This window comes from Onychomys torridus, chromosome 18 (genome assembly GCF_903995425.1).
Source record: "Onychomys torridus chromosome 18, mOncTor1.1, whole genome shotgun sequence".
Taxonomy (NCBI): Eukaryota; Metazoa; Chordata; class Mammalia; order Rodentia; family Cricetidae; genus Onychomys; species Onychomys torridus.
This window is the reverse complement of record NC_050460.1, coordinates 45,408,428-45,424,568: the sequence shown is the minus strand read 5'-3', so window position 1 is coordinate 45,424,568 and position 16,141 is coordinate 45,408,428. Positions and strand designations below refer to the sequence as shown.

The window sequence follows — 16,141 nt, the reverse complement described above, 5'->3', positions numbered from 1 at the left end:
GGCATAATAAAAGTAAAACCTGATCTAAGCATGTGTGTGTCCACAAGTACTGATGCCCTAGAGGCTTAGGGTGTTAGAAGGAATCTCTTGTACCTGGAGCTGTAAGAGGCTGTGATCCCCTGCTTTGTGGGTTCTCTAGAAGAACACTATGTGCTTGAGCATTAAGCCATTTGTCCAGCCCTAAGTACATGTCAGCATACTCATTAATGTAAAAGGAAAACGGGTTTAGAAGCAGATCTGAACTTCTTTCAATTCTGCGATTTACTAACCATTAATACTGAGCTGTTTTTCAATTTCTTTGGTTTTTCGAGACAGGATTTCTCTGTGTAACCTTGGCTGTTTTGGAACTCTCTCTGTAGACCAGGCCTCGAAATCAGAGATTCACCTGCCTCTGCCTCCCAAGTAGGCATGTGCCACCACCACCTGGCAAAAGTTTTGTTTGTTTGTTTCTTCAGTGTCTTAATATATAAAAAAGGGGAAAAAATAGCAACTATCCAAGTCTATTTTAAAAAATGAATATATACACAATGCTCATAGTTATCACACACAGGCTTCTAATGCTGGCTACTGTTGACAAACAAGTCATGTTAAGACTTGACTGTCATTCCAACCTTGAACTAGTGAGAAGGTAGATCCTAGTATCTGGCATGGCTCCTTCAAAATGGTCTCTGGAGCCAAGCTTGGTAGACAATACTAAAATCCCAGCATCCAGGAAGCTGAGGTAGGAAGATCATGAATTGTAAGGGCAGCTGGGGCTATACCACAAAGTCTAATCCCCAAACCCTGAGGGTTAGACTGCAGCTCAGGTAAAGGATCTACCTACCATGTGCAGTTCAATCTACAGACCCGGAGAGAAGGGGGTTAAAAAAAAGGAGGGGGTAAAAAAAGACCCACAAAATCTTTGAGGAACACACCACCCGACAGACTGAAGTACTGCCTAATTCTAAAACTCTGATCTCAGTGAAGGCTAAGGTGTCTAAGCTGGAGAGCCCTAGCCAGGACTACAAAAGTTCCTCTTCCTACTCTCTTTCTTTGAGACAGAGATGCTCTCTGCAGCTCATAGTAGCCTGGGATTTTGGTGATCCTCTTGCTTCAGCTTCCAGACTCCTGGAATTACAGGCAGCCCTTTCTCTTCTAAGTATTCTTTAAGAGGAATAAAAAAATAAATAAACAAACAATGGAGTCAAAAAGAGTAATCATGTAGAAATACGGTCCAGCTGAAGAATGATGGCTCATGAAATATTAGGGAAAGTTCATCCGAGGAAAGAAAAACACAATTAATCATTTGATTCCTAAACAAAAAGTATATAGAAAGGTGGAGACCCATGCTATGATGTTACAAGATCTTCATAATTGCAGTATGCTGCACACTCAGGCCCTGATAGGCTGCAAGAAAGTCTTGTTGTGGGGAATGACATGTTTTCCTAGGAAAGAAATTGCTATCATTTCTTTAATTATAACAATGAGAACAGAAATTAACTGCCTAAGAACCTTGGACATACTAAATACAAAAAGAAAAAGAAAAGTTCAAGGAAGTTAAGAAGTTGAGAAAAACACACTGGAGCTTCACTTAAAAAAAAAAAAAAAAAAAACAGAGTAAAAGAAATGATCCACAAGGTTTCTTTGATACAAAGGGCTTATCTCCTCTGTCCCCTTTATTGTTTACTTTAGTACTGAGCAAGAAGAATCTGAAAGTGTAAAGAAGTTGTTATGGAAACAGCTTTCAGCTATTACGGACTAGGCACACATGCTTCTCCCTTAGGTCATGTCTCATCTAAGTAGCAACTCTAGAATACCAAATGGCATAACAGAGATATACCTACCAACTGTCAGGGGTGACTCAAATCCATCTTTAATGAGACAGCTGAGCTCTATTTCTTCATGTAACTTTGCACTTCTACAGTGTAAAGTGTACTATTTCTTACACTGGGAAAAAGGGCAGGAAAGAACAATAGGCAAATTAATGAATTATATATGGTTTCATTTTTAAATTAGTCAATTGTTTCAAATGAAACATTCTACTTTGATTGAGGCCATTAGTACCTGACACCAAAAGAATAGAACTTTAAATGTTCGTAATTACAAGGGCCCAGTCACTTGTATGTATATGATAACCACTTATAACTAAAAATGTATCATTAAATTAACACATTAGGTTCCTTACAAGAAAACATAAGAATTCTAATTCATTAATATGCTATTGTTCTGCCCAACTGTAGGCAATAGATGCCTAACAAAGTCAAGTTACAAATCCAAAACTACAAAGTATAAATATATTACTTGTAAAGGAAATGAGAAACTATGAATAACTTCCAAATTTCTTTAATATGTATCTTTTATGCCATTCTAATATTAATGTTAAAATGAACATTATCAATCTGTTAGTAGGAATGGGGAAAGAGGAAAATAAAGGACTAATAATGGACATACCCTATGTAATATTTCTAAAACCTTTAATGCGGTATGAAGAAAACTGTTGAAAATTCTTCTTTCAGAAGGGGGAATGCCGATCTTGTAGAGTTTCAAAAGATGTACCACAACTTCCTTAAAAAGTTCTACTATCTTGAGGAATAGTGGAGGTTCAAGTATTGACCACCAGTTTTCTGTTATTAAAGGGTGAACATGCAAATAAAATGAATAAAAAAAAAAAATCAGAATTTAAAAAAACATACTAACTTTTCTTCTAGAGCAGTGGTTCTTAACCTTTTGAACATTTCAGGAAGATGAATACAGCAAAGATTTATATAACATCTCTAGGGCTTATAGATAACTTTCCTTACTACCAATATATAGAATAATGTTCTTAAAATCTCTTAAAAGTAAAGTATGAAAGAACTACTGAACTCACATTCTTGGTACCCTAAGTTATATTTAAACTCATAAATTATAATTAAAAATCATCATATTTAATATTAAAATCAGTTATTAAAATGTTACAGAAATCAGAATTCTTTTTAAACAAAATACATTTTAAAATCGTATTGTTCAGACATTTTAAAATCTAGGTTTTATTATTCAACTTAATATATAAAACTGAAATACTGTGAAGCAACAACTTTACAAATCCAAGGAACTCTGGGAAATCAGAAACAAGAAACTAATGTAAAGTTGTAACCTATACTTCTGTAGTCATGTTATTATGTATAGTTTCTAACTACAAACACCACAATCGTATGAAATAAAGCAAGGAGAATGTAAAACCTTCTAAGCGGGGAAGCAGTACTTGGCTTTACTTTTCCGTGCTGGTTTACTCCTTCAGATCCCAGCATTCTATTCCTCACTTAGTGCTTTTTTCCACTCACTCTCACCATTTAAGTTCTTATAGTCATTTTATTACTTCAATATATTTCAGTTCCACATACCTAGCCAACACTCTTAGAAAGCAAAACTCTGGATTATCCATAGCAAGCCAAGTATAAAGGCCAGGAGGTAGCGATGAATCCACACCATTAGAAGAATTAATGTGAGCAAAGTTAGACCAAAGCCCAGAGAGAAACAGAGGCTGAACTGTGAACTCAGGAATCTTGTGCATAAGCAGAGGTAAAAAATTAAACAAAGGAAATTAGCAAGGGAAGGAACTAAGAGGAAAAGGGTTGATCTTGAGTTGAGGCTCAAGGATGATTTAAAACCAATGTTGTTCAGATTCAATGGCTCTTCCAGTTCTTTACCAGCAAGATCACTCAAGGCGATGGAGGAGAGAATTAGGGGTTTTTAATTGTTCTTGAAACTGTATCTCTGTTATATTGGATTAAAATTCTATATTAAACATGATTTGCCTTCGCAACTCCAACAATTAGAATCAAATACCCAGGGGAAAAAGCCAATAAAAGAGAAAAATCTATTCCATTTAGAACAATGTCAAATAAGCAAGGCAGCAAACAAAAGAACTCATTAACATTCTCATTTAAAGAGAAAACACTCAGAAGAAAACAATACTAAAATTCTTACCGAGTACTTTCAGTGGTGCTTTCTCTAGGTTCACAAGAGCTGTACCAAAGGGAATTGCTATTGTTGTGAAATTGTTGGAGTCACTCATCAGGGGACATTCAGGTAGAGTAAGATAAAACCTCAAGGCTTCAACATCAGGTAAGGAGCTAGTCAGTTTAGGGATAAGATTCTTTTCCAAACTAGCTGCCACCTATATTGTGACAAAAGCAAAGCTACTTCATTTAAAGTGAATGCACTTCACCGAGATGCACATACACGGTACGCACATGTAACAGAGGAGTAAAACAAAATCAAGACTGTAACACACGCAAACTGGTGACTAAAACCAAAGAGACAACAGGTTTCAATGCTGTACTCTAAGCGCTGCTAAGAAATGTCAAACACAAGGGTAAACTCAACGTAACTCTACCAGTGACTACTGTAGCTATTAACAGACTTAACCAAACAGTGGTACTGAGTATTTAAAGTCTGCTACAAACATCTGAAAACATTAATGTATCTTTAACACCTAAATTAAATGCTTTAAAATAAAAACCTTGAATTTATCATGAAGTCTAATGTCAGTCTATGAAATACAAGATTAATTCGTCGTCTACAGACATAAAGTATCTGTAAAATAACACATAAGAGTCCAGCAGTTAACTAGAGTAACTACACAGTCAGGCGAGAACAAACCTGCTGAGCTATCTGAGGATGGTCAGGCTGTATGAGTTTGTGGAATAAGAGTCGAGCAGCATTCATATCAACCCCTGAAAATCTGGTACCTGTTCTATAGTGATCATCATTGCTAAAAAAGAAAAAAAGGAGCAAAGTCATTTTCGTCAGGGCTGTACCCATTAGTTGTTCCCAGGCTGCAGTGAATTAACCCAATCAGTGCTCACGCAATGACTCTTAATAAACTCAATGGACATGACATCAGCACCCAATGGAGGACATGAAATAGTTAGGGAACTTGTTGAGAAGGGGTTAAAAGTGAGTAAGAAAGAGATAGAGGGCAACCAGGAGATAAAGCATCGAAGCACATAATATACACGTATGAAGTTGTCGAAGAATTAACTTTTAAAAAACAGAAAAACTCTAACAATTAAAATGTTAGTGTTTTCATTTCTTCAATATAGATTTCTACAAGTATATATTAATTACTCAGTTCTTTAATATATCACTCAATTCAATACATTTCAAAGGTTCAGGCAATCAAGGAATTGCCACTTACCTAACAGCTAAAAAACTTCCATTTAGGCAACCAGATGAAGAAAATGTTCCATCTATCTCACTAAAAATAAAATAAATGAGACACACATAACTATTTGCCTTTTGTTTTTAATAAAAATTTAAATTTAGACAATTTAGACCTAGGCATGGGTAGAATCTGATCATTTGGGAAGCTGAGGTAGGAGAATCTACAGCTTGAGGCCAACTGAGGCTATACAATTAAGACTGCCCTATTTAAGAGAGAGAGAGAGAGAGAGAGAGACCCTGACCGACCAGAAATGACTTAGTAACTGCTTGCTGTGTAAGCAAGAGGACTCACATTTGATACCCTAGGATCTGTGTCTGCAGTGTGTGTTTATAATAGTATAATATTAGAGCTGGGGAGGTAGAGGAAACATTCCCTAAGGCCCACAAACCACCTAGTCTAGCCTAATCATAGCAATTTCAAGGACCTGGTCTTTGAGAGAGAGAGAGAGAGAGAGAGAGAGAGAGAGAGAGAGAGAGAGAGAACATAACTGAGGAAGGTTTTCAGTGTTGACCTTTGGCCTCCATATATACCCCCTAACATGTATGTACATAAATACACAAGAATATTTAATGCTACAGAGTACTTCTCTCACTACTCAACTAAACTAATCAGAACTATATAAATCACTAGAGACAGATTACATAATACTCGATAAAGGAATTAACTGACTTAAGGTGAAGTACATTCATCTTCAGCAGTCACAGAGAGGGTTCAGTTGGTAAATGTCTGCGGCACGATCACAAAGATGCAACCTCCAATTCCCTGGTACCCACATGAAAAGGCTAGGTGTGGCATGTGCCTGTACCTTCAGTGGTGGTGGTGTCAGAGTGGACACGAGGGGATTCCAGAGCTGACTGAAACAAACAGCCAGCACAGATCTGGCCTCAAAACTAAAACACTGACTGATGGGAAGAACATTCAACAAAGACTCACGGCTTCCACATGTACATGGAAACAAGTGAATGCACATCTGCAGACATCTGTGTACACACCCACACACAAAAGATAAATTCAAGGAAACAAACTTTCATTCTACCTACCTACCTACCTACCCACCCACCCACCCAGGACAAGGTATCACTATGTAGCCTTGACTGGCGATGGAATTTGCTATGCAGACCAGGTTGGCCCTGAACTCAGAGAATCATCACCTACCTCTGACTCCCAAGTACTAGGATTAAAGGCATGCACCCCCAAAGCAGGCCAAATCAAATAATTTCTATGTAAGTGGAAGAGAACTCACTTCTCCAAGTTCTCCTCTGACTGCCACATGTGTACAACAGTATGTGTGCACCCATACACATAAGCAAAATAAAGAAATACTAATTAAAATAAAACAAAAACTAAGAGAGGATTAAAGAAACAAAGGGGCACAGCTTACATCTAAAAACAGAGCTTGCCATCTAAAACAGCTCTGTTCCACAGCTCTTTATCAATCAGTTTCACATGTATTCTTAAATGAGGTCTTTTTTTTTTTGGTTTTTCGAGACAGGGTTTTTCTGTGTAGCTTTGTGCCTTTCCTGGATCTTGCTCTGTAGACCAGGCTGGCCTAGAACTCACAAAGATACGCCTGGCTCTGCCTCCCAAGTGCTGGGATTAAAGGCATGCGCCACCACTGCCTGGCTTAAATGAGGTCTTAAAAACCCACTACGGAAGCTGTACTTAAAACTTTTAAATACAGGGGCTGGAGAGATGGCTCAGAGGTTAAGAGCACCGACTGCTCTTCCAGAGGTCCTGAGTTCAATTCCCAGCAACCATATGGTGGCTCGCAACCATCTGTAATGAGATCTGGCGCCCTCTTCTGATGTGCAGGCATACATGCTGTATACATAATAAATAAATAAATCTTTAAAAAAAACCTTTTAAATACAAACTATGCAGAGAGTGGCAGTTCAATGAAATATTTAATGAAGATTCTGGGGTTGGTGGTGGATGAGAAGAGACGGGGAAATGAATGGGATCAATATCTATGATGCAAAAGAAAATGCTCCACAAATGGTGCTCTACCACACAGGTTTGGGCTGTGTGCTTATGAGTGAAATGTCTCACATACTTGGCTATCTCCACAGGAAACCTTCCAGAAGGGTAGCTGAGCCATTTCTGAATCAGAGCTTCATTCACTGTCCAGATCTGCTTTGAAGGGTCAGGGCATCTGAAGTCATCTGCTGGACCGCAGCTCTACATTACAAAGAGATCAGTCAGAGGAAGAGACATCATAACACAATATGAAGAACTGATACTTCTGTTTGCTTATTTTTGTTCAAAATACTAGGAAATTGGGAGGTATGTTTCTAAATTACTCCAACTTCTTTGGCGCTGATTATTTTTATGATTATATTAGTACCTGAGGACTAGTGTAATGTGAAAAGCTTTGATCTCCACCTGAGAAAATTCTTTTGACGCAGAAATAGTCTTGAGAATCTACAATAAAAATAAAATGTAAAACATTACATTCCAGAACATTAAATATGAAACAAGACTTGTCTTGATCATCTACCTAGGCTTCTCATTTATTCTAGGGGACTCCACAATAGGAAATGGCTTGAAATGCTCTGAATGACTTAGAATGAGATGGATCAAATGATGAACAGGAAATGACCCCACAAGCCTAAGCACCATTTGGAAAATTCCTAAGATTTTCTTCTGACCTGTATCCATGCACAAAACTGTTTTCTAGTCTGTATCTAATATTTTGTTTTAAACATAATATAAAATTGGAATACTTGTTACAAAAGTTACAAGAAAAAAAATTAAAGGGGGCACACTTGAAATCTCAGCATTTGGTAGACAGAACTGTTGAATATGAGACTAGCCTGGGTTACAGATCAAGACTGTACCTCAAAATAAACAGCAAACAGAAATTCATTTTAAAAAAGAACATGGGAAAATTTAAATAATTTTGAGTAACTACTTCATAATGCATATTTCCATTGAATATGAGTCTCGACCCATTTGAGACAGGAGTCACCTAAGACCATTAAAAAACACAGATATTTGCATAACATTCATAACAGTAGCAAAAATTACAGTTATAAAGTAGCCACAAAAATAATTTTAAGGCTGGGGGTCACCACAACATGAGGAAATGTATTAAAGGGTCACAACATTAGTAAAATTAAGAACCACTGCTATAGAAGGTGACAGAGATATTCATCAATAGAAACTAAGTCAGGGGCTGGGGAGACAACACAGCATTTGAAAGTGCTAGCTTTGCAAGGGTGATGACCAAGCTGTATGCCTGGAACCATTGTTTAGAAGAAACCCAGATGCAGTTAGACCAGCCTGTCTAAGAGTGAGTTCCAGGACAGCTTTACTAATCCATAAGAAGTCTCTCTGTCGTCATTTGGGGGCTGGCTGGCAGAACAGAAAAAGGCTCAAGCATTTTGGGTCTTGCCACAAGTCCAGGCAACACTAAATCCAACGTTCCTCCTATTGCCACCACACTTCTTAAAAAAGAAAGAAAAATCGATGTTTTATCTTGGAATTTCTATAAACACAGAAGCCTTCATCCCAGAAGACCAACATTTTATTTATTTATATTTTAGGTACGAGTGTCTCCATATATACCCGTACACCAGAAGGCATCAGATCCTCTTATAGTTGTGAGCCACCATGTGGTTGCTGAGTGCTCTTAACCCCCAAGCCATCTCTCCAGCCCCAGAAGACCAGCATTTTAATAAGAGCTTTAATACTTGTAGCAGAGGTTAAATACATCAGCACTTACCAGAATCTTGTGGACACTGCCCATTATAAGAAAACCAATTTCCTTTTACAGTGAAAGGACTTTTTCTGTTGCTTGTTGAACCAGTTCCCAACTGCCCGTTACCACCAAGACCAAAGGAGTAAATTCGTCCTGAAGAAGGAACAAATGCAGAGGTATGCTGCCTAGAATAAAATGATAGAAAACCTCTGACTTAAGATTAAATTCCAAATAACATACTTAGAAAATTAAAAATGAACCAACATAATCTTTTCTTAAAAAATAAACTGGGCCTGGGAAGATGGCTCAGTGGGAGTCAGTGTCTGCTCTACAAGCATGGGAAACTGATAAGAATGTCCACCACCATGTAAAGAGCCAGGAATGAATAGCTGTGTGCTTGTGAATGCATCATGTGGAGTAGGGACAGCTGGTCCTGAAAGCTTACTGACCAGCCAGTTTTGCTGAAATGGTGACCTTCCAGCTCACTGACAGTCTCTGTCTCAGGACAATGCAGCAGAGAGTGACAGAGACGGAAACTCAGTGCTCTATTCTGGCCTATGAATATGCATCCCCCACAGTAAACATCACAAATCATCTCAACACACACACAAGGAGCAACAAAAACAATTAACAAGTAGGAACGGGGCTCAGACCCTGGAATCAATCCCTAAAAGCACACAGAAAATGAAACTAGAAATCAAAGAAAAACTGTTCAATCTGATAAAGATTACCTACAAAAACAGCTGGGCATAGTGGTGCATGCCTTTGATCCCAGCACTTGGGAGGCAGAGAGGCAGGTGGATCTCTGTGAGTTCGAGGCCAGCCTGGTCTACAGAGCGAGTTCCAGGAAAGGCCCCAAAGCTACATAGCAAAACTTTGTCTTGAAAAACAAAACAAAACAAAAACAAAAAAGATGCTTGCTATGTAAGCATGAGGACTTTTATAAAGAATGGCTTCAGCAATGTGTGTCTGTCCACCTATAAACTCAGAACTAGGGGTGCAGAGACAGGAAAATGAAATGGGCCATACTGGCAAGCCAATCAAGGCAACCAGTAAATTCAGGTTCAGAGAAAAAACCTGTCTCAAAATGATAAAGAAAAGAGAGACCAAGTAAGGCATTTCTGGCCTCCATGCAAGTGGATATTCACAAACACATAAAAATTAAATATGTAAATAAATGGAGGGCTCACCTATGCTCAAGCACTTACTAAAAGATTTGATATTAGAGTATCAATGTTACCCTAAGCAAAGTAAAATTATATACAAATTCTATGTAATCTCTATAATCCAAGCAATGTATTTTTCAGAAAAACTAAAACTCATTAGGCATCTCAACAGATGTCAAACAGTAAATGTAATTTTTCAGAAAAGATTTATTTGTATTTTATGCATATGATTACTTTGCTTGCATGTATGTGTATGCACCAAGTGTATGCAGTGTCCAGAGATGACAGAAGGGGGAATCCAATCCCCTGGAATTGGAGTTACAGTTAGTTATGAACTGCTGTGAGTGCTGAGAACCGAACCCAGGTCCTCCACAAGGGGAAGTGCCCTTAACCACTGGGCATTCTCTCTAGCGCAGTCAAGATGATCTTATGAAGAAAAGTAAGTGGAACAAGTGCTGCATGCTTCTGCTTGAGGCCAGCCAGAACGACACAGCCAGACTGTCTAGAGAACAGAAAAACAAGACTGGTAGGCTCACACTTCAGGACTTTAAAACGTGATATACAGTGACAGCAGCTAAAACTGTGTAGTGTTAGCACACAAATCAATGGGATAGACAGCCCAAAATTAAGTCCTACAGTGCAAGGCCAAATGTGTCTCAGCAAGCATTTAAAAAAAATCATTCAGTGGGAAGCAGAGGCAGGCAGATCTCTGTGAGTTCGAGGCCAGCCTGGGCTACAGAGTGAGATCCAGGACAGGCGCAAAGCCACACAGAGACACCCTGTCTCAAAAAACCATAAAATAAATAAATAAATAAATCATTCAGTATAGAAAGAAAAATCTTTTAGACAAATAATGCTGGGAAAACTGGTTATCTACATGCAGAAGAATAAAGCTGAACCTTTATTGACTTATTACAAGAACGGACACCAGGCTGGGTGTGATGTACACACATGAACCTACCACTAAGGAGACTGGAGCAGAAGACTGCTCCAAGTTCAAGGTAAGACTGAGCTATACTGGATTTGGCAATATTTTTCTTTTTCTTTTTTTTGTTTGGTTTGGTTTGGTTATGTTTTGTTTTTCAAGACAAGGTTTCTCTATGTAGTTTTGTTTTGTTTTGTTTTTTTGAGCTGAGGATCGAACCCAGGGCCTTGCGCTTGCTAGGCAAGCACTCTACCACTGAGCTAAATCCCCAACCCATCTCTGTGTAGTTTTGAAGCCAGTCCTGGAACTCACTCTGTAGACCAGGCTGGCCTTGAACTCACAGAGAGCCACCTGCACCTATCTGTTTCCCAAGTGCTGGGATTAAAGGTGTACGTCCCCGCTTCCCAGGGAAGGCCATTTATGCCCAGGGCTCTGGGGCTACCCTGGGTAACACAGCAAACTTTCTTTCTTTCTCTTTCTGTCTCTCTGTCCCTCTCCCTCCCTCCCCACCCCCGTGTGTGTGTGTGTGTGTGTGTGTGTGTGTGTGTGTGTGTGTGTGTGTGTACAATCTCAGGCATCCTCTCTTTTGACACAAGGTCATCAATTAGGCTAGAATGGCTAGTCAGCAAGCCCCAGGAATTCTTCTGTTTCTGTCTCATCAATGTCAGGCTTACAAGTATATGGCACCATGTCCAACATTTGATATGGGTTGTGGGGACTGAACTCAGGTCCTTGTGCTAGTAAGGCAAGCACATTACTAACAGACATTCCGTCCCCCACCCCCAGTCCAGGATGCCATTATTTCTCTCTTCCTTTCTTTTTACTTGTAAATCAATTTTTACTTGATCTATATGGGTGTTCTGCCTGTAAGTATGTCTGTGCACCATATTCATGCCTGGTGTCCACAGAAGCCAGGAAAGGGTATTGGATCCAGACTGAGAGATGGCTAAGATAACATAAAGATGCTTGGAATAGAACTTGAGTCCTAGAAAAGCAGCCAGTGCCAGGATCCACTTGTTAAAATAAATCTGTTTTGTCTCCATGTATATCTGGTACATGTGTGCAATGACCAAGGAAGCCAGAAAAGATTCCTTAAAACTGTAATTACAGACAGTTATGAATTGCCATGTGAGTGCTGGGATTCAAATCCAGGATCCTCTGGAGGAGAAGTCCAGCCTTCCCAATTGACATGTTATGAGCAATTTTTTTCAGTCACCACCAGAATCACATGTTGCACTTAGAAATTTATTATACGGTGAATTAAAGCTTGCTACTTATTTGAGAACATTTCTTGCAAAACTGCTTCAGAAAACACACTGCATTTAGGAGTCTTCCAAAAACAACTACATGATCCAAAGCCAAAACCTAAAATTAAGCCAAATGCCTGCTATGGCTTGTCTCATAGTCAACCTATAGATTACTTTCACCCAGATTTTGGTTTTAGAAGAATAGCTCAGCATTTAAAAAGACAGTATTCTTGAAAGCTGGTAATGAAATATTCCTTTGTGTTGGGAAGGTTTAGGAGGTAGAGGGGTTCAGAGGTAAGTCGTGAGACAGTGTAGAAGGCCCACTCTACCTGAGGATATATGAATGGTTAACAATTGCAAGGGGAATTTTCTTCCGCCACCCAGAATCAGTTCATGCTCCTGTGCCCACCATACCTATGCTCCTTTAAGAAACTATAATTAAACCCATTGGTTCACCGTTTTAGACTTAGATGGGGGTATTGTTTCTTTATGCCCCGAGTATGGATGACTATGAGTGTGTTTATTTACATCTCTCCAGACAACACAAAATATTTACACAAGGGCAATCTATAAGATGCAAGAAAATATCTGCAGATTAGCTACTTGATAAAGAGATTACATCCAGAATGTAGTACTCAACAAAACAAAAATAGATTTCAAAAAGATGCTGAGCTCATTAAGCAATGGGGAAATATTAATCTAAACAAGATATACCTATCAGGATGGCTGTCTGATAAAGGAGAACTAATCAGTGTTGGTGAATAATTAAAAATGAGAACACCTGTGCTGTTTGTAGAATTATAAAACGATGCCATTACAATGGAACATGAGGTGGTTTCGAAGAAACTACAAACAGAATCACCGTAAGACGGCTCTGTTACTTTGACTCCTCAGCAGCTATCAGGAGAAATGTTTTACCTCAGACTATTAGAACCCTAAGACAATTTATTATACAACCATTTAAGTTTTGCTAGGTGGTGGTGGTATACACCTTTAATCCCAGCTCTTGGGAGGCAGAGACAGGCCTGGTCTATAGAGTAGTTTCCAGGCCTGTCAGAGATACACAGAGAGAAACCCTGTCCTGAAAGAAAGGGGGGGAAAATGTGAAATTTTTTGGGGGGTGGGGACAGGGGAGCGGGTTGTTTGTTTGAAACAGGGACTCCCTATGTGGCCTCCCAAGTGCTAGAATTACAGGCATGTCATCATGCTTACCAGCTCACTAATCAGTCTAGAGATCCAAAATTCTCTCTTCTTTGTAGCATGAATCTTAACAGGTCTTATTAATAAAACAAGCCTGGAGCTGGGTATTAGGGGTGAATGCTAAAAGATCAGAGAAGCATAACAAGCCACAGCCACCTCACCTTGCCAATTCCTCAGCTGAACCTGTTTCCTCAGACTGGAAGCTTCTGAGTCCTCATCCAAATGGATCTCAGCTGAACTGCTGCTCAAACGCCTAAAAGCTTAACTGACTCTAGTTCCTGGTTTTCACGCCTTATATACCTTTCTGCTTCTGCCATCACTTCCTGGGATTAAAGGCATGTGTCACCATGCCTGGCTGTTTCCAGTGTGACATTGAACTCACAGAGATCCAGAGGGATCTCTGCCTTCAGAATGCTAGGATTAAAGGTGTGAGTGCCACCATTTTCTGGCCTCTATGTCTACCTAGTGGCTGTTCTGTTCTTTGACCCCAGGTAAGTTTATTAGGGTGCACAATATTTTGGGGAACACAGTATCACCACACTTCTTTACCACAGCTTACCTTCCACAAGCAATCTGAGTAACAATGCTTCCCATAAGTTCAAAAACTTTCCTTGGGTTTATTTCATGACTGGTAGAATTATGACCCAACTGGCCATACCCTCCGGCTCCAAAGGTAAACACTCCACCTTCCTGGAAAACAACAAACAAACAACTAACTTATGAGGAAGCTCAAGGAAAGAAAATAAACTAACTAATGTTCCGAAATATGAGTTGACCTTTAATATGGACTCTATGTTTTCTTTCCTGTCTTTGAAATTAAACAGATGATGGCTGACTCAAGAAGGTAAAATTGCCTTAAAACTAAGATAATTTGATTATGATAGTAGGGACTAACCCTATCACTCAGTGCATGTGAAGCAACACTCTATCACTCAGGCTACATCTTCATACCTTTTTGACTTAAAACATCTTAAAATTTTACTATTGGTATGGGTGTGCATGCTGCACACATGTGAACACACGGACTCAGAGGACAGCTCTATGGAGTTGGCTCTCTCCTTCCACCTTTCCTTGAGTTCTGGTGAGTTTCCAGGAATGTCTGCAAAGCACCTTTATCTACTGAGCTATCTCACCAGCCTCTCCCTTTTGCTTTGAAATAGAATCTCACTAAGACATTAAGGTTGGCCCTGAACCTTATGGTCTCCTACTTCAGCATCTCAAGTTGTTGTGACTATGGGTTGAAGCACCAGGCAGGCTTCCACAGATTTTTTAAAGTACTAAATGATGTTTATATCATGATAAAAACAATTTCAAGTGTTCATCATTGCAGAAGTTAATTACTGCTGGGCGTGGTGTCACACACTGCAATCTCAGCACTTGAGAAGACATAGTGAGAAGGCTGTCCAAGAGTCTGACGACATGAGACACCTCACCCCCAAGTAATAACTACTACTAAACCACCCAAAGAGCCAGGAAATTGACTGCCCTGTGTTTGCTTTCTCTTTTTATTCAAAGGATACATTTCTAACGTTTCACAAAAACTTGAACAGTGTTTCAATGTCACACTTGGGGTAGGGACAGGGGACAGAGACATGAGACAGTGTAGAAGGCCCACTCTACCTATATATAAATGGTTAACAACTGCAAGGAGAGAGATGGCTCCATATTGCCTCTGTTACTGTCTTTAGTAAGAAAGCTAGTTATGTCTTGAACATAAATGCTTGACCTAAAGTGAATGTGATGTTCTCTCATCAGGAAGTTGGGGGCAAAAAGACAATGAGTTTAAGGCCAGCCCAAGCTATATAGAGAAATTCTTTCAAAAACAAAATAAAAAAAGACAAAAGGCTCTACGTGAAGAGTACATGTAAACAGAATGCGCAGATATGATTTTAAGCATACACAGTTGCTATGAGAGATAATCTTTAATTTTTTGTTATTAATACTCATGAGTCAATTAGAGGCTATGCTTTTTGTTTTTAATTAGTTTTTTGAGACAGGGTTCTTCTGTGTAGTCTTGGCTGTCCTGGAACTCGCTCTGTAGACCTAGAACTCAGAGATCCACCTGCCTCTGTCTCCTAAGTGCTGGGATTAAAGATAAGCCACTATCGCTCAGCGAGGCTATGTATTTTACAACAACCTAACACAACCACAGTATTTTTCCATTTGACACTTTTCTTCATAACTGTAGTTACATGTACACCATTTTACATCCTGCTTTCAATATCTAACAGCATAATTTTTAATATAAGGACATGCTTTAGAAACTCTCCACATCAAATACAGAGTAGGAGGCTGGGGAAACAGCTTAGTTGGTTGGTACAGTGCTTGCCTATCATGCACTGCTTTGTCTTCCATCTCTTAACAGTGTACAGTGTGAGTGCGATGGTACACAACTGTGATTCTAACACTCAGAAGGTAGAAGCAGGATCAGAAATTTGAAGTCATCCTCAGCTACTTTTGGAATTCAAAGGAAACCTGTAATCCCAGTACCAGGGAGCGGGAAACTGATCACAAAGTTGAGTACAGTCTCAGCTATATTAAGATTTTGTCTAGGGCTGGAGAGATGACTCAGAGGTTAAGAGCACTGACTGCTCTTCCAGAGGTCCTGAGTTCAATTCCCAGCAACCACATGGTGGCTCACAACCGTCTGTAATGAGATCTGGCGCCCTCTTCTGGTCTGCAGGAAGACATGCAGACAGAACACTGAGTATATAA

At 39.3% G+C, this 16,141-nt stretch overlaps 1 protein-coding gene across 6 annotated transcripts in view; it reads right to left on the bottom strand.

Annotated features, from left to right (window-relative positions):
• The window catches only part of Herc4 (HECT and RLD domain containing E3 ubiquitin protein ligase 4), a 75,944-nt gene that overhangs the window by 28,281 nt on the left and 31,522 nt on the right, over nucleotides 1-16,141 (bottom strand). For 4 of the 6 annotated variants that reach the window (XM_036168315.1, XM_036168314.1, XM_036168316.1 and 1 more), the window contains 8 exons: nucleotides 13,986-14,116; nucleotides 8,913-9,073; nucleotides 7,533-7,609; nucleotides 7,242-7,366; nucleotides 5,162-5,221; nucleotides 4,624-4,735; nucleotides 3,949-4,138; nucleotides 2,431-2,603 (listed from right to left, as the gene is read on the bottom strand). In XM_036168315.1, coding sequence (XP_036024208.1) covers nucleotides 2,431-2,603; nucleotides 3,949-4,138; nucleotides 4,624-4,735; nucleotides 5,162-5,221; nucleotides 7,242-7,366; nucleotides 7,533-7,609; nucleotides 8,913-9,073; nucleotides 13,986-14,116 — 1,029 coding nt within the window. Of the gene's footprint in view, nucleotides 1-1,823; nucleotides 1,927-2,430; nucleotides 2,604-3,948; nucleotides 4,139-4,623; nucleotides 4,736-5,161; nucleotides 5,222-7,241; nucleotides 7,367-7,532; nucleotides 7,610-8,912; nucleotides 9,074-13,985; nucleotides 14,117-16,141 lie in introns of all 6 variants that reach the window. The other 2 variants (XR_004943109.1, XM_036168318.1) reach the window with 2 other exon arrangements.